This window comes from Simochromis diagramma, unplaced genomic scaffold (genome assembly GCF_900408965.1).
Source record: "Simochromis diagramma unplaced genomic scaffold, fSimDia1.1 OVJJ01000486.1, whole genome shotgun sequence".
Classification (NCBI taxonomy): Eukaryota; Metazoa; Chordata; class Actinopteri; order Cichliformes; family Cichlidae; genus Simochromis; species Simochromis diagramma.
Genome location: NW_024387047.1, coordinates 1,211,242 through 1,238,413, shown reverse-complemented (window position 1 = coordinate 1,238,413; position 27,172 = coordinate 1,211,242). Strand labels below are relative to the sequence as shown.

At 40.9% G+C, this 27,172-nt stretch overlaps 1 protein-coding gene across 1 annotated transcript in view; it reads left to right on the top strand.

The window, feature by feature from the left end:
• The window catches only part of bcl11aa (BAF chromatin remodeling complex subunit BCL11A a), a 53,566-nt gene extending 26,677 nt beyond the window's left edge, over nucleotides 1-26,889 (top strand). Inside the window, exon 3 of the mRNA XM_040044623.1 lies at nucleotides 21,047-26,889. Within this exon, the coding sequence (XP_039900557.1) occupies nucleotides 21,047-23,289 (2,243 nt within the window). The 3' untranslated portion in view covers nucleotides 23,290-26,889. The remainder of the gene's footprint in view (nucleotides 1-21,046) is intronic.
• Nucleotides 26,890-27,172: the final 283 nt, after the last annotated feature.

Genomic DNA, 27,172 nt, shown 5'->3' with positions numbered 1-27,172 from the left:
GACATTTAAAAAAAAAAGAAAAAAAAATGAAAAACTGACCAGTGGCAGTGTTATTGCGAGCTGTGAGGGATGCCACAGCAGCAACCGAAGCAGAACTCAGTCTCAGAAGTTCTCAAACATTTATACGTCCACGGCACACTAGTCAGTCAGGCAGTGCAAGCTCAGTAAACACAAGCTGTGATATTTACAGTCTTCTAACAAAGGGAAAGACTGATTACTGAAAAGGACTACCAGGCACAAGGTGAAGAGCCAAATGCATTAAAGGGGCCTCCAAAACCGCACTGTAAACCCAAAGAATTTGGCAGAACTCAACTTGTCTGAGGCTATTGATGTCCTTGTTTTTTTCTTTTTAAGCTGATGATTTAAAATTCAAATGTTTTTTAGAATTCAAAGGTTTCTGATTACACTATTTTATTACAGTTCAGTTTCACTGATTATCAAGTCTGCTCCAATTTTGTTTTAGTCACGACTTTGTTCATAGTGGGGTTTATGCACCGTGTGTCCGTTGTTTTAGGCACTCAGAAGTAACGTTTACCTCACAGTAAATGCAGTAACTGTTCGTTGTGCTTATTGTTTATAAAACAAATACATTAATACCCGGCAAGAAAATTACGATCTGTTTATTTTTTTTCTTTCTTACTCTGCTCACTCCTATCTATGCTACTTCAGTGATAATCAATAACTCAACCACCCACTTCACTCAAGGTGTTACTGCGTTGCTGTTCTATCATAAATGTAAAAACTATAACACAGTGGGGGGGAAAAAAAACCCAACTCAACAGAGTAGTATATATCCAACATTTACAAGTAGTCTGAAATTATACTTTTAAGCGTGATTTACATAGGTCATGAAATAGTATCAATATAATCAATTTCATTTTGAAAAAACAGCAAAAAATTTTAAAAAATCTGTCTCAGTATTTAAACATTTTGGTTTACATACAGTGTTTTTTTTAAGGGGGTGAAAAGTGAACTCAAAAGATAGCATATTTATTCATTTATTTGCTTGCTTGATACTTTTAAAAGCCCCCTTTTTGGTTATTATTTTGGTTTCCTGTGCGTTGCTCTGATGGGCCAACATTCAAAGAAGAAAAACTACACCATGGATGGGCGAGCCTATTGTCGCATAACAGGATGTGATTCTGAGAATTTTAATGTTTACTAAAAGAACCTGAACCAGCCTCCTCTTCCTTTACCTGAGCACTCTGACAAAGACAGAGTAGTCCTGAAATGTGTATTATCCATGTTTCAGGACTGTGGCACTTTCAAGCTAATGGCATATCTGTTTTCAAGAGCTGCTGCTACAGCACACTTCTCACTGGGTTATGTGGTATGACGGCAGAAAATGTGTCACGTGTCGTTGTTTTTATAAATTCTGGTGTGCAATTTACACCATCAGCAGTCTGTCTTTAAAAACTTAATTCCACTTATTTTGTGTTAGTCACTTTTACTGCTTTTTAATCCTGTACTCAGTCGATGCTGCAGTATGTTGTGTTGGCTTTTCAAATCAAACAGTTCTGCCCTGCAGACTGGAGAAAACAGACATGGCCTCATTCTTTAGCAAAACTGAAGCGGGCACGTTTTTGTGAAAATTGTGTTCTAGGCAGGATTTTAATGCTTTGACTAAGGGAATTTGGGCATTCTTGGAAATGAGTGTGGAAACTGCTTTATGGCCTTATTGGACTTGATTGATTAATATGAAATACCTTTATTGTTTAGGTATGTAATTTGCTGGATCTGGTTATTTTATCCATCACCAGTGCCTAACTTGCTGAAAGAGATTGATGTTACTTAGATTAATACTCAGATGGAATTTTACAGCTGCTCCTACAATGAAATAAAGTGGCTGTTTATTTTCAACTACTCTTTCTTTCTACATGAAGACCTGCAGACCGTGTGGTTACTTTGTCTCTCTGCACCAGTCGAGATAAGCGTCCAGGATATGTTCCTTCAACCCGTGTGACCCTGACAGATAGCGCCAAACTTAATCCCACACACGCTCACACATACACGCACGCCTCCGTCCCCTCTGGCTCTTCCTCCTCCTATAGGCAGAGACATATAGGGAGGTGAGAAGGGGGCGGTTGGGACACATTTTTTGGCAGTGGTTAGTAGGCAGCATGCAGTATATGGACACACACACACACACACACACACACACACACACACACACACACACACACACACACACACACACACACACACACACTCTCATATGCAGAGTTATGTTTCAACTTGATTTACAAGGCTCAGCTGCAGGGAATGAGAAAAAAGCAAAAGAGGGCGGGACTTAGATGGACAGAGAGAGAGGAGTGTGGCTTACAGGTAGCAGGTCTGAGAAAATATAGCAATTGTATAACTGATTTAAAGAGAAGTGGTGCATGACAAGGTCAGGGAGCTTCTGCCCTGTAGTAAAACTAAAGTTTGTCGTTAAGGAAATATTAATTTGTGTACCTGACACATTGCTATATGGCCTCCATATAGAAAAGAGGCATGTAGGTTAAATAAAGAGGGATCAATATGTACAGAATATTATGATATCTATATAAGATCTGAGGGTTTTTCCCCCTCCAATCCAATCCACAGAAAACTCCCCCTCTGTGAGCAGTGTCTTTGTCACTCTACTCTAAATAACACACTTCAAGGAGGCTTCACGGCAACTTGTTCTTTAATGGAAAACAGTTCAAATGAAAAGTTTACTCTTCAAATGCTTCTTTCATTAAAGACATTTGTCACAGCGAGGAAATCAGGTGTCATTAATAGTGAGATGAAAAACCTGTTAAGATGAGCCAACACATGTACCGCTCCTGCTGTGACAAATAAAAAATAAAAGTCTAGAGATATTCTGAAGTGGAAATGTTAGTTTTTGTAGGAAAATCTAAATATTTAATCAGAAATAAAAATCAGTGCAGAGAATTTTTAAGGGTTTAAATATAATTTGTGTTGAATAAAAAGATATTCACACTTTTTACTTTAAAGTAATAGTAATATTTGTGCAGCTTAATTGTTGGTAACATGGTCCTGTTCAGACTCTCATTCACTGGTGTTGAGTGCTATAAAATTAGCAGCACTCTGGTAAAATGACATTAAGTAGACATGGCCCAACCTGTATGGGAGTTTAATCTATGAGAAGGCCTCATGTTTTGTATGTTCTTCATATGCTTTGTGTGCACAAGTAAAGCACAAAGACTGTGACTGACTCTTCAGAGCAGTAATAGAGGTTAATGTCATTATGACACTCAGGGTAGCAACTGGTGGCTCTAATGAGGAGTTCTTTCTTCACGTGTGGCCACTCTGCTGGATTTATGATCAGAAAAACAGCAATAGGCTTTTCTAATAGGCTGACTGACCTTCTCATCAGGAAGCATTTTTCTAAAGATTGCCTAATAGCTGTTATGAATATGATGGCCTTGTGGGTTATTAAAAGCTAACAAGAAGGAGAAAGATATCCTACCCTTAATGTTGTGTGTTCTATGTGTGTATGTGTGTGTGTGTGTTGAGCCCAGAGGCTTCTTGAATGTTTCCTCTCTCTCACTTGTGTTCTTTCTTTTATCACGAGGCCGTGCAAATACTGCTGAAGTGCTGAATGACCTGCTGATAAAGCTGAATAAGCCAGGAGTGTGTATGTTTGTGTGTGAACATGTAGGTGTGTGTAGGTGTATTTTCTTGATGATGACCAGTGTTTTGTCTTCCTCTTTCGTCCCTCATCTGTTCTAAAGGAGATGGTTGAGAGAAAAAAACTGGTTAAAAAATCTTAAGGTGCAAAAAGAAAAGGAAGAGGAGGGATAGCAATAAACGGGTACACCAAGCTCGCCATCTCCTTCTAGGAAAAAGTTGTGTCGTGGAGAGTTCAGCCTTAAATCATGTCTGAGCATGAGCTGACGAGATTCCCAAAGCTATCCACTTGTGAGGAACAGAACCTGTTTACCCTGGAACCAGAATTCTTTTCTCCCTGTCAGGAGCTGCTGTAGTTGCTGCGCCTTGGGTTTAGATGGACAGCTTATTATCTACATGGTATTAAATGCTACAATTACACAATGCTTTTTATAGAGGATTTAAAATGCTATAATCCAAATTTGGTGAAACTTCATACAAAACAAAACAAATCATAATAAAGGAGGAGTGCATAACCCGGAAAAAACACAGATGTTCAAGGTCCTGTGTATAGAGTAAGTCCAAAGGAATCGACAAACAGACAGATGTTTCTAAAAACGCCACTAAAATGCTTTGAATCGTTTAGTGTTAAGCGCAGGTGTGTCTGTGTATGGGAAGCATTCTTCAGGGAACTTCACTTTTAAGTTTGTCATTGAGTTGAATGACAGACTCAGTCTGTGACTGAGTTTCTTCACTTGAACAGTTAAAAGGTGAGGACAATTTCTATGCAGAATTATGCACCACTATCACTACAATCCATCCATGGAAATTATAAAATGTCAAATGCAAATTTTAAGTGTGTTGAGGTCCTTTATCACGTCTCCAACAAACACTGTGGTCATATGGTCATCTTGAGGACACAGCCAATCAGAAAGAAGTTAGCTTAAAGGGAAAGGGGGTGGAGCTAAAGGAGCTTGTTTCATGAAAGGGGTTGCACCAAACTAAATAAGGATTGTTTGCAACTGTGAATTATGCAAAGCCAATCCTAACCCCCCCCCAAATATACAGCAGGGAATGAGCATAATAAGGCAACTTTAACAAATCTCATGAATTATGAGGCCATGGAGGGCAAGTATTTAAGGCCTCCCAGCAACAGTAAAGAAAAGCGAGCTTAAGAGTTAAAAAAAAAAGAAAAGAAATGCAAGTTCACAATTAATTGGTAAAAAGAATAAAAGGTCATAAAAAGTATGTTTAAAACTAGAGGAAACTACTGGCCAACTGCTCCTCACTAACAGAGAGCAACATGTGGACACTCCTTTACCTTTATCTCGGGGGGGAAGTATGGTTTCTCAATTATCCTTGTTTGGCTATCCCCTTCCGACCTGTGGCTGTATTTACGCGAACGCCCATTTTATCCATGGCTTTTAATGGCATATAAAAAAATCACTTCCTCATCAAAATGCCCTCTCCTAATAGCTTTTTAGAGTTGTTTGGGAGCTGTTTGGGTTTGGTCATTAGTGGACCATGAATAAGTGTGTGTGTGTGTATGTGTGTGGTGTTTTGGACTGAGAGGCGCTACTAGGTTGTCCCACTAGGTGGGATAAGGGTTGGTGGAGAGTTGGGAGGAAGGGGGGCTGGGGTGGGTCCCATATCCAGGCTGTGTCCATGAGGGTGGGGTTGGTGAGGGTTTGGGAGGGTGTGTGGTGCAGCACTTAGGCCATACTGGGCCTGATGGGAATGCCAGGCCCCCACACCACTTTCCAAATCACTAATGGAGCATCTTTGGACCCAACACAGCACACACAGACACACCTAGACACACACACACAAAGCTGCAGACAACAAGATGTTTAGACACGAGAAACTAGCTTTGAACTGCACTTTTTTCACTCAAAGTTGACGAGATCAGCAGAAAAAAAGCTCCACATGTACTGTAGCTCCGCCCATCGCCCTCTCCTTTCCCACTCTGCTTTGCTTTTCACACCTCTCAATTATTTACTGGCCTTTTTGTCCACCGCTGGTGGCTTGGCCCCAGGCATATGTCATTGTGTGTGTGTGTGAGCATGTTTGTGTATGCAGAAATGAATACCGTTTCACACACTAACAGAAGTCTTTTATCATTCAGAAATGTTGTCTGTACCATATGCTCACGCAGGTGCTGACCGGTCACCGGCATGCTGGAACCATTTTTCACAGCCCCAGTGGTGACACAATATGGGAGACGGTGTGGTGGCTTTCGGAGATGTATTCTTTTTTTGTGATATAACATCTGATTTTGCATTGCAATTCTTGCGTATAAAAATAAGTGTCTTATGCACATTTACATCCTACATGACAGAAGTTTCAGAGGGTTGCAACCTCACATTCTCCTTTTGTAAAAATATGGTTTTACGTACACATTTACATTACACATGTAAATGAACAGGTGAGGCGTTGTATTATGGGGAAAGGTATAAAACTGTAACTATAATTATTTAACACAAATACATGAATATTGAAATTCAGCAACATATTAATATTTCCAAGGCTTTTTAACCCTTATTACATTATATGTTACAGCAGCCTTTCATAACCCTAACACTTCATAATAATCCTCAGTTATAAATTGAAAGCTCATAGCTAATTAAATTTATTTAAATTGTTACTTTGGCGTTAATAAACAGTGAAAAGCTAATTAATAATAATTATGCTTATTGTTGTGCTAATAGTCAATAGTCTTACTCATGCTTACCTTTGTTATTAGTTTTTGGACTAAAAATATAAAATATCAAAATAATAATGCAGTTCTATAGGTTTATATTTAGGTGACAAACAGTTATATTCTTATAACATAACACTGTTTATATAGATATTTTGTATACATAAAGTAATGTTATATTGCATGTATAAAAACAATTCAAGATATTTCTGTGTGTCAAAGCCAATAAGAGATGATATAATTTGAAGTGCTTGTTAATTATTACTAAATGTTACTGTACAGATCTATGAGCCTGTCAGATACTCAGAGGGATCTTTTTCTGTTACTGGTTACTTTTGAACCCAAACTGTAACCTTTCCCAGAGTCCAACCAAGAAAGTGTGACGCTTACACCAAACAGTTAGAGAAGGTGAACAGGCCTCTGTGTCCTGTGAGTCACATGGTTGATCAAACTATTAATAACTAATAAGTAAGAATTATAAAAGATTATTTCACCATTGGTTAGTAGTGGGAAAAAGGATTTTTAACTACAGTTTAATTAACTATCAATTTGTTATTAATTAACAAAGGTTAATGCTTTATGAAAATAGTAGAAGTGTATACCCCTGCTTACAACAACTTCATAGAGTCTTATATATTAAATGTCGCAAATATAACGTTTTAAAAGCTATGAAGCATTGAATGCAGCTTGCAAAGTCTAAAACAGGGTAAATGGTGGTAAACGTTGTAATGAATAATGCATATGTTGGTTGTTCTTGCCATAAATTACTCGACAGAAATCAGATTTTTTTTGTCACTCTGTCTTCACACTCACACTAAATGTGTGTGTGTGTGTGTGTGTGTGTGTGTGTGTGGGGGGGGGGGGGGGGTCAGTTTGTAAAACCCACCCTGTGTGTGTGCATTAAAGGATTACCATAGCTCCTCTGATGATTGAAAGCTGACACTATGCTATATAAAAAAAGTTTTTCAGGGGTGTGAACCAGGGTCAAACTTTCTCTCACTGAGGATGAGTCAACCCCCCCAAAATACTAACCCTCGCTGCGTTTCCAATGTATCTGACTGGTGGTTTCACACAAACCCCACAAAATCTCTCCATCCTCTGACTTCAGTTCCAGCTCATGCACACCTTGTTTCTCTTGGAGAGAGAAAGATTTCCTTTGGCGACGAGTGGGGGGCTTTTCTCTCCGGGAGCCGTCACAGTCGCCTCGCACACTAGAATGAATTTAAAGAGGCAGGTAAACTGCTGCTCGCTCCGTATTAACAGAGCCATATATTCAGCCTGTCTCTTTGGCTTTTTTTCCCTTCTTCTTCTGCCCTTCCTCAGTTTCTCCATCTTTCTCTGCTTGTCTTTTTTTTCCAACAGCCTGTAGAAAACGTCTGGGGGGGATCGATAGGGCTCTCGGGGTGTAGTGACTGCAGCGTTAATGAATCAAGCCTACAGTGTTTGTTAAGTAGACAGGGCTGTGAAGGAGTGCTGAAGGGGAGTTTGTCTTCGTGCTTTATCTCATTGCAACACTCCTTTTTGCTGTTTGTCTCTGAAAGTAACAGAACAGTGGGCAAACCTTGAAACTTTGATAGGCAATGTAATATTGAACTCTCCACAAACACACGACTCGTCCTCTTTCACGAGTTCGCGAGGCAGCAATTTGTGGAAATAGCCAGAAATGGCCTTTTTAAAACGCAACTTATTCAACCCTGAGAATGTAAAGTATATCATGTTGCTATCTTAATGGCACACTCGGCTTCTGTTTTTGTAATTTCCCCCAGTGGAGGAGCAGTTTATCACACTCAAATCTGAAAATAACCAGTCGATATAATTATTTATTGTGCCTGCCAAAAATTGCTGCTGCGCCGGAGTCCATTCTGAAATCCTCTTGTGAACTGTGCACTAAAAATCAAATGCCTTTACAAAAAAAAATCCCAAAAAACTCCCAAATTCACCCGAGACCCTCTTGAAGTTAAAGCTTTTTCTGAAAAGGAAAAAGGAAGAAGAAGGAAAAAAAATCTTGAATTCTCATGTTTTTTCCTACAGCTTAAACCGTATCTCTCCAAGGTCGGACAGTGAGACTGTGGGAGGCTGTTTGTGTTAAAAGCAGGATGGCTTGTATTTCCTCTTCCTCCTCCTTCTCCTCCTCCCCCTTTCTCTCTTTCACCACAAGCAAGAGCTATCTTGGAAGGAGAAAAAAAAGGCTTTTTATCGCTGATGGCTGATAGTCATAAATTTGTATTAAATATGTCCTCTATCGATTGGCCTTGTCGGATGAATACAATTAAAGAGACGGCGCTGAGTGCTTCCCACCTGGGAGGGGAAGATGGAGGGATTAAAAGAGGGGAGGATGGAAGGATAGAGGGAGGAAATCGAGTAGGGAAAGTGTAAGGGAGTGAAAGAATAGGTGAGCGAAAGGCTTTTGGCAGCTTCTTCGTTCGAGTCACAGCTCGTCCACATCTTGCGTAAATTTTTGTGTGTGTGTCTGTGTGTGTGGGCGCTTAGGGTTTGTGTGGGGCTCTTTGTGTTTTAGGCTCTCATCGTGCTCCTCTTGTGTCTGCTCACACACCACCTCCTTAATTTCCATGGATTTGCCCTCCCCTCCCTTTCTAATTTTTATTTTGATGTTGTCGGGAAGAAGAGAGGCAGAGAACGGAATCAAGGTGTAGGAAAAATGAAAAGGTGGGATGGAGGGATCGAGTGATACGGGGTAGAAAGAGTGAGGACAGCCACCTGTATGCAGTGTTGATGGACAGATGGAGGGATGAAGCCAACTGGACATAGGAGGGATTAGATGAAGAGAGGAAGCAAAGTGCTGTGTTGTGTGTGTGTGTGTGTGTGATTGTGTGTGAGGGCCTCCGGCCAGCTGAGGTGTTTGCTCGGCTCAGAGTGATCTCCCACTGTGGTCACCGCAAGACACGCACACACACACACACACACACACACACACACACACACACACACACACACACACACACACACACACACACACACTGATGACTGAATTGTCCTACTTGGCAGCTGTTGCAGGTCCCTCAGATCACTCAATACCAGACTGGCTTTGTGTATATACACCAGTGTGTGTGTGTGTGTGTGTGTGTGTAGGTGTGCGTGCGTGTGCCTTTAGTGACCACCAACCTCTTGCTTGTGGCACTAGAGAAAATCTGCTTCTTCTCAGCATGAGCTCTTATCTCATCAGAGATTTTACACATGAGTGTGTGTGTGTTTCTAGGGAAAACAAAGCATGTGTATTTTTTAGGAAAAAGTACATCAACCTATTCTGATCAATCATTTATGTTAACCTACTGTATCTGAATCACAGCTGCACATCACTGAATGACTGAGAATATTTGACAGAAGATCCTGTGAAAGAGAGACTTTAAATTGTCTTTACAGCTTCCCGCTGTCGTCAGACTCCCTGAACAGTGTTTTAAATGTTTAGTTCAGATCATTTAGTGACTTTATAAACAACCAGCTGACACCATATCCATTAGATTGCACTTCCCTACATTTTTTTGATGGATTTTATGTGAACTTCCTAATATTCACCAAATCACAGGTGAACGATCCAGGGTTATGGTTGGATTTTGCTTTATCCACATGTTATCGATTTTCAGACACCAAAGGGGAGTATGGTGGCCCTGAGAGGTCAAATGCACTACAGCTGCAGACATGTTCAGAAAGCACAGAAAACACAGCAGAAGTACATGCTTAATACCTGACAGTGCATTTGGCCTGTCAGGGTCACCATACTATGTTGTTTCTCTTTGTTTGTTTGTTTCTTTTCTTTTCTTTTCTTAAATTTTTTTTTTTACCTGTTTGACATAGTCATGGAAATCTCAGAAAAACTGAAAAGTCAAACTGCATTAACAGTTCATTAAAAGGTGACTCTAGTGTCTGAAAGCATCCTTGTTTAGCATTCTGTTAAATGCAGTCTACCTCTAATTGGTTCACCTGGTGAATGCCATAAGTTAGCGTCACCATTCATAACACTGTTACATAATGTAAGCTTTTGAATGTGACCTATTTCCAGAAAAGTGATTGTTTCTGTGGCTTTTGGTGTTAGCCAGTAAAACCTTCTCCCCACAGCGAGCCCTTCGGTGGTGCTTACAGTTACTAGTGAGCTATACTGGTGATCAAGAGGTTTCCATTTAGGGGCTGAAATAACAGCCGTTTGGTTTATTGAACAGAACATCGATTATATTCATGAGCACTTGGTGCCAGGGCAGTGGCTGGATAATTTTGCATTGAGTTGAAGCAAAAGTTTCATGCCCAAACTTGTTTTTACTTTTTGTGTGGACAGGACTCTAATTGTTGCAGTATTTTGCATATTTCAGTCTTGCTGCAGTCAAATCAGTGAGCAGCCTGTCAACCTGGATATTGCCTAAGAAATGTAGCCTACAACTGTACGTGATGTATTTTATTTACTCCATCTATAGGAAGTGAGACAAAAAAAAAATGCTACAGAACATTTTACATCATTTAATAAAGGGTCTGATCATAGACTTTATATGAAACACGGACATAGCCTGCAGTTGGTGTAGTTTAGAATTGAATACGGGGTATGATTCGAGTGTGTGACTACCTTATGACTGATAAGTTGCCATCGTATAAGTGGACAGTGCAGTCAGAGGTAAACCTTTGCATTTTGGCAGTCATCCTCTTGCTTTTTTTGATACCATATCTGGCAAACAAACCTGACTCCACAAACCAATGGGAATGTCCATCATTTCTGTAAAGGATATGGCTTTAATAAAGGATGTAATCGATCAAATATCTGCACGATTCTCCCAAATCTGATTAAGGTCAGCAATCTGCAACAGATTAGAAGATGAAGGAAAGTTTCTACATCATGGGTTTTAAGTATAAGTCAACACACTGAGTCACTGAGTATTGTGTGTGTGTTTGTGTGTCAGGACCAAGTTTCCTCTTTCAAACCCCAGTCTCTCGCTCTCTTTCTCTGCTCACATAAGTGCTGTAATTTGGATGCTCTGTAATTTCACCATGGCGGTTTAGGGTTAAGTGGAGGCTGTCCCTGCCATCATGAGCACTGGTCTTCTAAATGGACACATACACTCCCTCACACACATATACACACACACTGGATCATTGCTACAGTGTGCTTGGATGCTTCTACAAAGGCCGGTGCATTTAATTACATTTATAAACACAGTTTTAAGGGCCCAGGCTGTGTCATTAGAACAGGCTTTACGAGATACATTACTGTGTGTGTGCATGAGAGCCAGAGAGCAAGCGAGCGGCGGTGTGTGTTTGTGTATGCCATAAGGAGAAAGAAAAGGAAACTTTGTCACATTGCAGCTATAATGGGTGGCTGGATGGACACACACAGACACACACGAGTAGAGTGGTGAGAGAGCTGCAGATCGCACAGTCTGTAGCCCAGCAGGGGTTCCAAACACAGAGACAGAAGGTATTGATATATCCTACACACACACACACACACACACGCGCACACACACACACACAGACAGTGACAGACGGTATTGGTATTTTTGCTCATCAGCCTACAGTGTATGGCTGTTTAGCAGGACCACACTGACATGCACATTCTCGGGCACACACACACACACACACACACACACACACACACACACACACACACACACACACACACACACACACACACACACACAGCATGTAATCAGGCTGGCTCAATAATTCATTGTTGTTTTTGGTAATTCAAATGCATTCTACCTTCTTTCTCTCACAAAAATACCAGATCATTATTGTCAGGTCTGGAGACTTCTTTTTGTTCGCAGCTATTTTAAGTTCAGATTGTGGGTCTTTGCCATTGGCAGATGTTTTTATGTATTATTTTATTTGGATGTTCACTTTGATTGAGCATCTATAAATCCGGCAACTTCATTGCTGATTGATCTGCCTTCTTTTGAAGATAAAAATATATATTTTTTATTTTGCAGAGTTTCTGTCTTTACTTTGGAAAACTTTATTCTGTTGCAAAGAAAGCTGATAGTCCACGGGATATATATTGATTTTATCAAGACATTCTCAGATTAACTGGGATATAGTATGACGATTGGCATCATGTGTATGAACATACTCAAGCATGAATGCAGTTATGGCATTGAGTGCCATGGGTGGTACTAAAAGCATCCTGGCATTTGCCTTAGTTTTACACAACAGTTTTGTGAACAGTCAGATAGGGTCAAAGCAATGCTGTGATGAACATTCCTTACCTGTGTGTTTGCAAAGCTGTTTCTTTTTTGTAAGGAAAAGAATCTAGATGAGGTCAAAGGCCTCCTGGACCAGCAGATGCAAACGCCAATGAAAATGTATGGATGTAGAAATAAAGTCATTACATTTGTCAAAGAAATCGAGTCCTTGAGTCCATCTTGAGGGAACAAACACTTCAGGGTGCGGTGTAACAGCAAGAAGGAGGAACACTGAACCTTTTTCCTATCTTGCAAGGTAGTTGGTGTTGTACGTTCCCCCCGGCCTACACAACTTTGCAATAGGATTGACATACTTGCCTTGTAAGTGCAGTGTTTGAGGAAGTTCCTTTGAGCTAGCTGGTGACTCATAGTTGCTAATGGTGGCTGATTTCCTTCCAAGCATAGTGCCGTTTTTTTGAGCAGTTTCTGTCATGTTATTATTTGACTGCGGCGTTCCCCTCAGTGAGCGGACAGGACACCAGCTGCCACTGTTTGCATTCCAATTGTTTGCCGTCCAGTTAGTAAGAAGGCCCGAGCATAAAGGGGAAAATAATTGGAGGACAGGAGGATTGTACAGATCGCTTTTCTATGGACTGCACAGAAAGGAGCTGCAGGATTTAACTCGCTACAAGGGCAAGACAGCAAATGATGGCAAAATAACAATTAGAGGAATTTAGTGACACTATAATAGGATGACACTCAAGTATGCAGTGCAGCCAAACTCTTATTTTTGTTCTTACCATGGTTTTGGTAATTGCCTTGTTTTTGCCTCATCTTTCTGAATTAAACCCACTTGGTCTCAAGATGGTTTCGTTTAGAGGGCACTGATCTTCAGCTCGAACAAACATGCTGCTCCGAGATGACAAACTTGAAACGCGACTATAATTAGGGGTAGCAAGATTTTCACACGACAACAATGATATGGCTAAGTGCTTGTGAGACGTATAGTAGGCTGGAAGAAGCAGCAAACCACAGCTGCTACACTTTAGTGCTGTATGATGGGGGAAAGATGGAGGGAGGTGAAGACGATGGATGGCTTATGATAGGGGAGTCAATAACTTCAATGTCCTGTTGAAGCCATTTAAAAATCATTTTCTTTGGTATGGTGTGCTCCCCGTGCCACAACCGACTTTTTATATAGTAAAGTAAGTAAGTCAGTGTATCAAGTATGAGACCGAAGTATCTGAGTCACTGAGGATGTGTAGAGAGAGTGAGGCCAAGGGTGAGCAGAACTCGTTATAATAAAATATGCTAGATGTTCCATAGATGTATGTATGCATCACTGCAGTACAGATTTATTGCCTATATTTATGAGCCCTTTTTAAAGTTACAGTCTGACAAGCCCTGAAATTGACTGTTTGATGGGGAACATTTAACCCAAGCCATGATGTTTCTGCAAACTTTTATTGCCCCAACCAAACGAATCATTGAAAATATTAAAGCCTTTAATTGTTAGGTTTCTTAGTTATTCATATTTATCACTGAACTCAATCATAGGCATTAGCTGTTGCAGTTTTTTTTTGCAGATTCTTCTAATAGCATTCTGTTAGATTCCTTGAAAATCAGATTGACCCGCACTGACTGGCTTACCTTTTACCAACATGTAACAGCTCAATTATTTCTATTTTTATTTGCTTTGGCACATTCCTCATTCTTTTTTGTTCTTTAAAAAAAAGAGGAAAAGACAATTAATCTGACAATAAATGAACATAACCCCAGCTTTGCAAGACATGCTTGGTGAAGCATAAGGAAAGAACTGAAGTTCTAGTGAAATGTTGAGGTATCCCTTTAAGGTAAAGCAGGGGTTCATCAGGGGTGAGCGGCGATGCCCAGATGTAAATACAACCAGCAGATCCTGAAAGCCTGAGGCTCCGATGGAAATCCCAAATTGTATTAAGGGACATTGTCCCTCACTCTCAGTATGCGTACCTAATCCTGTTTTAGCGATGTTCCATTACCTCAATTACTATCATCTCGCCCAGAGGTGGACCCAGCCAAGGACACCACCAGAGAACTACCGATGGGTGGAGGAGAGAGAGAGCAAGGGAGGGGAGGGCTATAAAGAGGAGAGTCCTAGCTTGTACCAAAAAAAAGAGAAAAGAGAAAAGAAAGGAAATAAGGAGGATAGATTTATGGAGAAATCATCATAAATGATAGAGAATTAAAAGAATTCATGTAAAGCTACAAGGATAGTTGTAGGTCTGTCTTAGAAGGTAGCCAAGACCTGGCATCCATTTTTGTTTCCCAGCTGGTTGTGGAGGGATGTAATGGTGGCAGTCCAGCTAATTTACAGGCCAGAATTCTGGCTGAAGGACAGACCACTATGCTGGCTGACGTTCTGAGGTGGATTCAATAAAAATCATTTTATACTGTAAATGTGCTGCCATCTTAAAGATACACTGACGCTTTTAATTTAGTGCCACCAACATGTCTTGTTCTGGTTACACAGACATGCATGAAACATTTGGAGGTAACAGGTCATGTGTCACTGCAGCAACTTGTGGAAAACAGTTTCAAATGCTGTAAGCATCTATCGTTCAGTACGTTTTTATTTTTTGAATATTTAAAGAAAAGAAGTTTTTTTTTGCCATTTTAACCTTCAAAATGTGACTACATTCATCAACATTATGTCTTCACTGTGGCCGACAACATTATAAGACTACCAAAAAAATGCAGTCTATACTACTATGTGAATTCCATAAATTTAGGGTTTTCCTACTTGATATTTAGTTTTTGTTGTTTCTGTTGAAACCTTCAATTTGTTTCAAGGAGGAGAGAACATTTACCCCAATATAAAAAGACTAATATTCTGATGTCGGAGTTTTCATGAACGCAGCTCTGCACTGAAAACTGTTTCTCTGACTGAGGCCTAAATAAACTAAACAGGCATGTTCTGACTTGTGAGATCATTCAATCAAGTAGAAATGACTTCTGCATCTTTTTAAGTTACAGTTATAAATTCAAAGACTGCAGGTGTATTAGCTACAGTAACACACTCTGTGTTACTGTCACATGGGGGTTGCTGCTTGTCTGCAGAAGGCTCTTATTTCATGATCGTTAAAAGCTGACGATATGCAAATGAAGCACAGCAGCTGAACAACAAACACTAAAATGAGAAAAGCAAAAATTCCTCATTTGAACTTTGTAATAAAGTTTATACAAAATACAAAGAAGATGATTGTTCTGTAAATGCTTTCTATCAGTGATTCCTGGAATACCATTTGCATGTGTTCACAGCGACAGGATAGAGATGATGCTCAGGGGGCGTCACTACTCATGGTTGCGCTGTCCACGTCACAGGCGGGGAGTATCGTTACGGGCATCTATCAGTTGGCAGTTGGTCAGGATTCCATCCTGGTCCTGTCAGGGACGAGGTGGCCATTTTAAGTGGCTGTATCTGTATGACTGGGGGAAAAGAAAAAAAGTATTACAGCACAGTTGACATAAAAATTATAAAGCAAAGGAAAAAAATAGCTGATAACAGCAGAAGAAAAGCTGAAAATTAAAGTGGAGTAAAACAAATTAGCTTCAGAGAGAGACTATCAAAGTGCAGCACCCTGACCCTAACCGTGACCACCAAGCAATGCGTTCAATTTTTTTTTTTTTTGATGTGTCTGTTAGAATAATTATTTTTCACCTTCTGAATGCCAAGACTTGGGAGAACAATTTCAATAATCCTGAACCACATATGATGCTCTGGTGTATTTTGGTCTCGATCTATCCGTTTTGTCGCTGTACGCTTTGGTGCACTGGCTTTATTTCAGCCCCTTGCACAGCCATTGGCTCAGAGTGTTACACTTCGTTGTTGAGAGGGATGGGTAGAGCCAGGGGAACTTGCTGCACTCTGTCCTTCTCTCTCTCACACACACAAAGGAGTTGTGAAACATGAGCCAAGCTGTCTTACTGCCTCCCTCTCCCATCTAGCACCACATAAGTGTCCAGGCAATGCCCTTGGCTTAATAAGGCTTAATGCCTGCGCTTGTCACTGTAGCATGGCTGGTATTGAGTGCTAGGACATTTCTGAAACTGTGTGTGTGTGTGTCCTCTGGAGTCTCACTAGCAGGCACACGGCTCTGACATTTACCCTCGGTAAAGAAGCGGATGTTATTATTTCCCCCATCTGCCCACCCGTCTCCTTCCATATACCTGGTGCACACGTGCAGCCAAACTTTAAAGTTGTGCGAGGTATTTGTCACCTCTATCTAAACTTAAACCACAGAGATTACTTCTATTGCATCTTCTTTCTTTCTCTTTCTCTGGCTCGATCTGTCTTCATTCCACCGTCTCCATTCCACTTTCTCACTTCATTTTTCTACCTTGGAGTGGTGGAGAGTTTGCCTAATGAAGTGGCTGATGGGAGTATATTACAGGGAGACAGAGTGGAGCGGTCGCCTACTCTAAAATCCATTAACCTTACAGTTTCAATCAGCATGCAGACAAGTCTGAGCTACGAGTCAAAAAGGCGCATATTAGCTTAAGAGTTACACTATTGTGCCTTTTACTTATTTTACTTAATACTTTACACACATCTTTATACAGAGAGAGAAACATTTTTTTTCTTTTGTTTTCAGACAGTTTGTAATGTCAACATTTTATACAAGTCTTTTTTTTAATCAAATGACAGTACTTTCCCGGGGACAGACACAGAATGAATCAAAAATTATGAATATGCAGATACTCATGATTTAATGACATAGTTGAAGATTTACACCAAGTGCACATTCACCATATTCCTCAGAAAAAGATTTCTGTATAGTGTTGTAGGAGTATCAGTTTGAGCAGAACCACACATATAGAGAGAAACTTTTCTCAAAGAAGGTGATAAACCAGTGATTCCCAAGCATTTTGCCACAAGATGTCTTAAAACAAAGCTTATTGTGAGCGTCTGCACAAATGAAATGATCCGCACATGTGACCGCTTTAGCCAAAGAGGCATTTTTGTCAGAAGCAAAGGCATGAAGGTTATTCCTTATGAGAAACATATTTCCTATTTTGTCAGATTTGATTTGCATCTATTTGTAGGGTTCCCAGTCCCACTGGACTAAATCATATGCACATTTTGGAACTCCTGAGAAGCTCCATTTAAGTTTTATATAACAAGCGTTTCTGTTTTTTACACAGCAAGTAAGACAAATATTAGACTTCCTTCCTACTAATAGTCGTATTTTGACTGCTGCAAAACATGCCTCAGATACTATTCTGCCTGAAAAGTCTGTAATAGAGTGACATTTTTCAGGGAGATACAGGGCAGCTTTTGTTCTTAAACTTGCTCACACTGTGCTAACTCAGTACACATTGTACCTTTTTTCTGTTCTGTTGGACTCATTCATTTTGTGTGTATGAAAATAGAGATGTCAGACCGGCACCTTGATGATTGTATTCAGAATTACTGCTTGAAACTGTAACTGCTTGAAGGGGACCTATTATTCTCCATATTCTTATGCTTGGATTCTTCGAGTAGCTTTGTACTGAGCCTCGGTGCATCCTCTGTTCAACCACTGAATGAAACAAGCAGTTTTAGGCACCTTCCCCATCTCTTTAAGTCAGCTTTTGTCGGAAACCAAGTGTTTAGAGGATTCTATTACAGATTCTATTAAATTGAAATTAACAGTCGCCACAAGGAGATTTATATTGTAAAGTAAAGACCCTACAATAATAGAGAAAAAACCCAGCGATCTAACAACAACAGTGGGAAGGAAAAACTCCTTTTTAACAGGAAGAACCCTGTAGCAGAACCAGGCTGAGGGAGGGGTAACCAACTGGGGACGATGACAGATGATGTCAGATGCCTTTAAACCTATTGGCTCTAAGCTAATAGGACCTCAACTCTCACCCTAGTTCTGGGCTATTAGAGTATTATTTTAAATTGTTTTCCAAAGTTGTGGCAGGCAGGGGAAAATAACAAAACAAAAAATAGATTCACCTTTAATTGAAATTACTGTCTAGTCAATAAGGGGAAGGCCAAATAATGTCCAGGTAGAAAAAGTGCAGTTGTATTGTCAGTGTCCAAGACCAGAGCAGATCAACCAAAGGGAAAAAACATGAATAAATAAATGAATCCTCCCTGGTCCTGATAATGCAAATGATATTCACAGGTTAGATCCTTTGCAGGTGCCTACAATTAGTGGTAATTTGTGCCGATTTTAATGATCCATAATTTGGCTGCTTTTGCAAATGGTTGGTCATATGGGATAAGTGTGTGTGTGTGTGTACAGAAAGAGAAGCCGGGAGAGGAAAAGGGAAGGGAAATGAAGGCGAATCTTTCGACCAGATGCTGAAATGCACAGACAGACAGACCCCCGCGCACACGCACTTTAACTCAATCATGTCTTCCTTATGACGACAAGCTATTCTGTCGCAATTCATTGTCGTTTATGTGAATAAAAACATTTCTTTTGTCAATTTAAATCGCTGTCTGTAAGCTCTGTACTGTCAGTAAAATTAGATCTCATTTAAACACACACTCGTACACAGAGATTTTCTCTTTGCATGTATTTGTTGAAGTATTTTTTCCATCCCTAAAACCTCTTTGACTTTCTCTTTCTGGCTATTAGAGGTAAATTGCAGTGTGCCGACGTCTAAAAGCTTCCGCTAAACCATGACATCCTTTTAGTATCACTGTTAATTTGCCGTATTTGTTCTGCCAGTAATTAGCAGGTGATACGTCCCAATTTAGTGTGTATTTTTACAACCCACCTAACCTGTTTACATATTAATGGGGTGTTTTGTAATTTATTGTCCACGACACGATTCAACAAAATAGCTTTTAACCAAAAAATCATCTGAGATAATTAGCATCAATATTACGACCCCGAGAATGACACCCATTTGCTTTTGAAATAATATTGCCTGTTTCAGCTTATTATGTGTTACAACTTTTTGACTTTTTTTTTCATTGCAGTTGTTGTTATTCCATAAATAACTCTATTTCTACCCACACACTGAAGACAGCTCAAGCATTTTATGCATTAAATGAGATATTTTACGATTGTTGGTAGTGAAAGGGACAAAGCTATGGTGTTAGTCATTCAGTACAGTCACATATATAGCTATTATGCTATAGCTACTTTCTGTTTTAGTGTAAATTAAAATTCCAGACTGACCTCACACTAGCTGTCTACTGTCTACCTGAATATTTTCTCTTTTGCTTTGGGCTTTTGATCATACATAAACTCGTTAATGTATAAAATGTGCATATCTGCATGTTCACTTTGTTTAATGTACCCTTGCTGCACAGTGCTTAATAGTGGAAGGCACTCTGAATGGCAGTGATGGGGGGGTTTGTTTATCATCTAATCTTGTAAACGAGCTGATGGCCGTCCATCAGTGCCCTAATGAGATTACACATGCATTGCGGGTCCTGCCACAGGTCATCGTCACCAGGGCCATTCAAAGGCAATTATTGTTTTAGATGTTCCTCTTGTTGCTGTCTCAAAGTGACTCTACATGCTTCACTGACAGAAGATGCTTTGAAGCAGACTCAAGGGGTTATTTTTCCTCTCCAGTTGGAGCCTAAATGTTTTCGCACTCCTACTGTTATACCATCCTTGGGCGATTGAGCTGCTTTGTTGTGTTTGTGTGAATAAGGGTGTGCATGCACATTTAAGTGTGGGCAGTACATATGATTCTAAAATACAGTCTATATCAATGAACTTGCATACATTTGAGATAAAAATAGAAAAGCATTTCTGACTACTCATGGCTTCAACCTCCAGGTTGCCAGAGCCTGCCATGAGTGACGGTTGAATTTTGCTTTAACCGTATGTGTAATAGGCAAATTTTCAGAAGGGAGAACATGTTACATTTTGAATGAAGTCACATATTTTGTCATTGCAGTACACCGCCTGGCAGGTAAAAAAAAATCTATGAAACAGGATGGATCTACTCTTAATTGTAACCCCAGACAGGTTTCCAATGACCTAGTGAATCAGGTGGTTAATGTATTTAGGTTGTTGCTGGAGAAATAAGGAAGTAGTAAATTACAAGTTTGGAGGATTCTTCTGTGTTGTCTCTCCTGTGTGTTCGGGAGTGTGTGTGTTTGTCAGTGAGCCTCTGTTTTGGTAGATCAGTGGGAAGTGGTCGTCCGCTGGGATAACCCCGTTTCTTTGTTCTCCTGCTGACAATGGAGGACTCACAGTCAGTCTAAAGGGAGAAATTATGTCCCAAAGCAGTCTGGGAGAAAAAGAGAGAGACACACACACTTCTCACATGCTACTCATGTGGGGCATGACCTCAATAAAAGCTACTGTTGTATTTGCAAAGCCCTCAACACCATGTGCCGACCACTTTTAAAAGCTGTAACAGTTAGGCCTTAGGTTTAAAGACTGGTTCAGCTGAGAACAAAGTTGCTCTTCATGTGTTTCGTTCCGTATATAGCACTGTTCATGTACAGCTGTTTCAATGAAAATGAGTCAAATGACACTAAATGAGCAGCATTTGAAATGCATTAAATGTTTAAAAGAATTCAGCTTCTGTACAATAACATTAACTGTTTCAGATGTAACAAAGTCTGCATCATGTTGAAGGTCACTGATCATTTCTTCTAACCCCCATTCTTTTTTCTTTGTCACAACAGGTAAGGAGGAGCCTACCACTTATACCTGCACTACATGTAAGCAGTCTTATGGCAGCGCCTGGTTCTTGCTGCAGCATGCTCAGAACACCCACGGCTTCCGTATCTACCTGGAAAGTGAACATGGCAGTCCTCTGACCCCACGCATGGGTGGCCCTTCCTCCCTTGGCGGAGGCGCAGACTGCCCTTCTCAGCCTCCACTTCATGGCCTTCATCTGCCTCCTGATGCAAGCCCCTTCAACCTCCTGCGCATCCCTGGCTCGGGCTCAGGTGGAAGGGACAGTGTTGGAGCAGGAGGTGGCATTGGCACTGGCGCTGTTGGTGGTGGCCATCATCAGCGTTTCCCCCCAACACCACCCCTCTTCAGCCCCCCTCCAAGGAACCACCTGGACCCCCACCACCTGAGCCCAGAGGAGCTGGCGCTGGCAGCCCACCACCCGAGTGCCTTTGACAGGGTGCTGCGCCTCAATCCTCCTCTGCCTCTAGATCCCCCTCCAACAATGGACTTCTCAAGGCGGCTTCGGGAACTGGCGGGCAACACCTCAGGGTCCACTCCCCCGCTGTCCCCAAGCCGGCCAAGCCCCATGCAACGCTTACTCCAGCCATTCCAGACAGGAGGAGGAAGTGGAGGCACAGGAGGTGCAGGGGGCAGCAAACCTCCATATCTTGCTACTCCACCGCCTCTTCCAGGTTCCATGCAGTCACCTGTGGGCTCTCAGACCACGCCCACTACCCCTCTCCCCTCAGCAGGGGCTACACCCTCCTCTACCACCCAGTTGAAATCAAAGTGTTGTGAATTTTGTGGCAAGGCCTTCAAGTTTCAGAGTAATCTCATCGTGCACCGGCGTAGCCACACAGGAGAGAAGCCGTACAAATGCCACTTATGCGATCATGCGTGCACACAGGCTAGCAAACTGAAACGCCACATGAAGACACACATGCATAAATCGTCCTCACCAAATACAGGCAAGTCAGAAGACGGGCTCTCTACAGCCTCATCCCCGGAGCCTGGAACTAGTGAGCATGTGGGCAGCGCAAGCAATGCCCTCAAGTCAGTGGTGGCCAAGCTGAAAAGTGAGAATGACCGTATGCTACGTGAAAATGGAGAGGAGGAGGAGGAGGAAGAGGAGGAGGAGGAAGAAGAGGAGGAGGAGGAGGAGGAAGAGGAGGAGGAAGAGGAGGAGGAGGAGGAGGAAGAGCAGAATGGAGAGAGGGTAGCAAGACGAAACAATAACAGCTATCACTTTGGCTTGAACCTTGAAACGGCACGTCAGCATGAAAACAACGGCAGTATCGGAAGTCGACTGGGAGGAGTGGCCGATGAGGGCTCGATCCCTCGTTCGCTGCCTGAGGTGATGCAGGGAATGGGTCTTGCTGCGAGCATGCAGCACTTCAGTGAAGCCCTAAATGCACACAAACGAAATGCCATGGCCCAAGAGAACCACCTGCACCACCACCTCAACCGAGACCATCACCACAATCGTGAGATATGCGATGGAGACTCAGTGCTGGAAACCGATCGTGGGGAGGAGGGCTCAGTCTCAACAGTCAACGGTCGAGGAGCATCACCTAATGAATCCGCCTCCGTCGGCCTCTCCAAGAAACTGCTTCTAGGTAGTCCCAGTCCACTCAGTCCTTTCTCTAAACGCATCAAGCTGGAAAAGGAGTTTGACCTGCCCACTTCTACAATCCCTAACACTGAGAATGTCTACTCTCAGTGGCTGGCTGGCTATGCTGCCTCCCGACAACTCAAGGACCCTTTTCTGAACTTTGGGGATTCCAGACAATCGCCCTTTGCATCCTCATCGGAGCATTCTTCAGAGAACGGCAGCCTGCGTTTCTCAACCCCTCCGGGGGAATTGGATGGTGGGATGTCAGGCCGTAGTGGTACAGGCAGTGGGGGCAGCACACCACACCTCGGTGGTCCTGGGCGCCCCAGCTCCAAGGACGGCCGCAGGAGTGATACTTGTGAGTTTTGTGGCAAAGTGTTCAAGAACTGCAGTAACCTGACAGTGCACAGGCGCAGCCACACAGGGGAAAGACCGTACAAGTGTGAGCTGTGCAATTATGCATGTGCCCAGAGCTCCAAACTTACTCGCCACATGAAGACCCATGGTCAGGTGGGCAAAGACGTGTACAAGTGTGAAATTTGTCAGATGCCCTTCAGTGTCTACAGCACCTTGGAGAAACACATGAAAAAATGGCACAGTGACCGTCCTTTGAGTACCGAAATTAAGTCAGAGTAGAAGGCCGAACAATGGGACCTTTTCCCCGCAGTTATGTCCACCATCAGTCCCCGGTTTATTCCCTGCCCCTTGTAGATTTGCCCCAATCCCAACACACCACTTTTGCCAATCTGGCAGAAGTTTAAGACCATGTGCTTTGCACCAGCACACCCTGTTTCCATTACTCATTGAATGCATGATCTGTATCGGGGCAATACTCTTGCATTGACGCAAAACTTCGAGCCTTTCTCTTGTGCAATAATTTACATGTTGTGTACTATTTTCTTTTATGAGTTTTCCTTTTCCATTTTTAAGAATTAGTCAGCATGCATAGTATGTTTTTGCTAATCAAAGAAAAAAAGAAAAAGAAAAGAACTTGTCCCTGGTTGGTTAGTTGTTGAGTAAATGTGTTGCTGTTTTTCTCTTGTTCAGTTTTTTTCTTTTTATTCTTCAAAAAGAGAAAAGACAAGAAAGATACATCCATGCTGCATACATTCTGTAACACATATCATGTACAGTTCTGTTTTGTAACATGGAAAGTGAACATTCTTTGACTTGATCCATTTCTTACAACCCTGGAAATGCACTTATCCTGATCTTTCTAAAAGATACCATGTTCAGACAGGGTTAAAAAAAAACAACATGCATTGGCTTGAGGACTAAACTGTAAGTGGGCCTTGAAATTTCTTTAAAAAAGACAAGGGTGTGCTAGAATTCAATTTGTACTATCATTCGGTAGAATAAGAAAGAGTGCCTTTGATATCTTTAGACTGCATCGGCCATAACCTTATCTGGCATAAGTTTGGGGTCACATAAGCCACCCAGCGAAGGTCCTTGCATCAAGCACCTGACTGCTCAAATGGACTGTGATGATTCATGATGAAAGATCAGCGAGTTCTCTTTAATCATCATTTAGCTACCTATTACATGTTCAATAGGCTATCTTTAATATGTGGATTTCATGGCAAGCATGGTACAAGCAGTATTGTGTATATCTGAATTATTTGTAGTTTTGTTTTTTGGTAAGGAGGTACTTTTAAAACAAAGGTAACCTGTAGTGTACAATCCTGAATTTGAGGGATACAACGCATGGCTGAGAAGTGTCATGTATCTGCGTTAGCACAAACCTACAACGCTGCTTCAATACGTCAGTGTGTGGAACAATGCATAAAGTAATATATGAGCTCCAAATGAGGCTAACTTTATTTGAGAGCATTGAAATAACTACAAGCTAGACAGACAGAAAGCTACACAGAACTGGAAGCTACATATTACGGGGATTAGAGGCAATGTCTTTCACTTTACATTTCCAGTATCAAAACAGGGTCATAAGTATTATTGCAGAGAAAAAAATAGAGAATTGCAAAAAAATCTATCTGTACTCTAGGGCTCTTTCAAAAAAATCAGAATGAGATCATTTTAATCAGTGTGTATAGGCTAATGCAGAGCATTTTTGTTTGTTTGCTGTTGCTTTTTAACCCAAAGGCAGATTTTTTTTTTTTTGTTGTTTCATTCAAGCCGTTCACAGTTTTCACTTGTCACTCCACCTGGGGTACGTACTGACGTTTCTCGTGCATTGTGCCACACCAATGCAGGTTGAGTCTAAAAGCTAGATTGTCATTTATAGGACATAAAGTGCACTGTTTCCTTTTTTTCCTGTTTACAAGTTTACGTCAAAGGGGACGAAAACCTCACTGAAATGCTGTCAGACAATGAGGGTCCCATTGTTCTGAACAGTAAAAGATAAGACACATAATATGTTGTAACTCCACCCTCATGACCTCTGTACCCTTGCCATTTCACCTTTGACCATTTGTCAAATTGTTACCCCTGGAATCCCCAACATTTAGCCTGGGCTGATATTTCATTGTTGTCAGCAAGATCTGTAAATTCAAAGGTTCACAGCGAGTAACCGATGCTCCTACACGGCCGTCAAATGGACACAGTTTTCATTCCTGCTGGCCACTGTAACATCCACTTTTTTTCTTTCTTCTTTATTTTAAAGGAGCTGTTGTTGTTGTCGTCTGTACCTGAATAATCTATAGACCTTACTGGCTTGTCAACTGACACTCCAAGTTGTGTTGCCCACACTGCAAGAATCTGTTTTTTGTATAAATCTTCCTTTAATTATAGATATGAAAATAAACTTTTGTTTTCAAATAACACTTCACGCTCTCTTAGGGGAAGATGTATTTAAGTTTAATTGTCGTTTCTCTTTTCCTCAGCGTCTTGGTGGTGTTCAAGACTCCGATCACAGTATATATGAAATGATACAAAAAAAGATGAAAAACAAACAAACAAAAAACAAAACAAAAAAAACAAACTCTGTGATTTTTTTTTTTTCCGTATTTTGTTTTGCCTTGGCTCTTCACAGCTCTTCAGGTTGAAATACATTGGGGAAAGGATTAAAATTATATATGAATATATAATAAAGAACTTAAAATATAGGAAAATGCACACTCATGTCGATTCCTATGCTTAAACACATTTATGGTCTACTTTTTCTGTATTTCTAGAATTGTATTTGAATTCAATGTTCACTTAGAGTAGGCACTATAGTATTTATATTGAGGCTCGTATTTTTAACTGTTGCTTGTTCTCTCTAAAGGTATTTACCATACCTTCTTTTGGTAGTGGAAAAAAAATCCCAAGCTGCCACGGTATATTTTTTTAATTTGGCAGGATAATATAGTGCGAATTATTTGTATGTTTAAAGAAATAAAAGAAAAAAAAACATAAAAAGCAGCTAAAATATGTGGCATTGGGAGGCGTCGTGGGGCCATCAGATGGCCGCTGCTGTTTCCTGTCCACAGAGGTGGTTGTACATATGTTTGCTTTTTGGTTCAGACCTCCTTCCCTTGTCCCCCCCCCCGCTGCCATTCTTGTATGCAGTAATGCAAGCTGACGTCGGCCTGTTCTGTTGTGTGCTTCTGTCTCTCTCACCCCTCCCACCTGACAACATTCCAACATCAAGAAGCTAGGGGGGAAAAAAACAAAAGAAAAAAAAACTTCATATGCAGTACATGGATTACGAAAAAGCGTCAAAATAAATACGTTGAAAAACAAATTTAATGTTTTGCAGTTTTTTTCATTGCCAAATACTAAATGGTGCTTTATATTTAGATTGGGTATACTTTCATATGCAAAGCATATTTAAAAATGACCCGGGGGACGTGGAGAAGCCTGCTTGAGTTGAGACTTTTTTGTAAATGGCAATGCGGAATATTTTGTTATCAGCCTTTTCTATTCCTGTTCTGAGAGCTGTTTGTTGTAACTTGAACTTGAACTTTATCTTTTACTATGGGAGTTACTATTTATTATTACCTATATGCTCTGTTTAAAACAGAGACATGGAATGGATTCTTTTTGGTTTTTTTGGTTTCTTACTTTTTTTGGTTATGTTATAATTTTAATTTTTTAAATTTTAATTTGTTTTTTTTTGTAATGGTGGCCGATGGTCATTGGAGCTCTTTAATTTCTGTTGTACTTGTTTGGGGTCTCTGTTCAGTTGTATTGGGAAAACCACTGTCTGTGTTTTCTGGCAGATGTCTGCATAATCCTGTTCACACACCCATTTTGTCCCTTTATCAAAAAACAATTAATAAAAAAATGAAAGTATAATGGCACTTGTTGCTTATCTCCACTGTGTGTGTGTGTGTGTGTGTGTGTGTGCCAAGTTATCTCAAGTATGCATGCATGTATGTGTATGTAATTACCCCCACCCCACCCTACAGCTATGTTTTAGTTGCAAACTCGTCATCAAGCAATTACTGTTGTATCTTTTTGAATCTCCTATTTAAAAAATGGTCAAAACTCTTCCATTAAAAGCCATTTGTAACAAGTCCATACGTTCAGTTCCCCCAACAGAGTGAGCGAGTGTCTGATCTGATTTTCTTAACATACA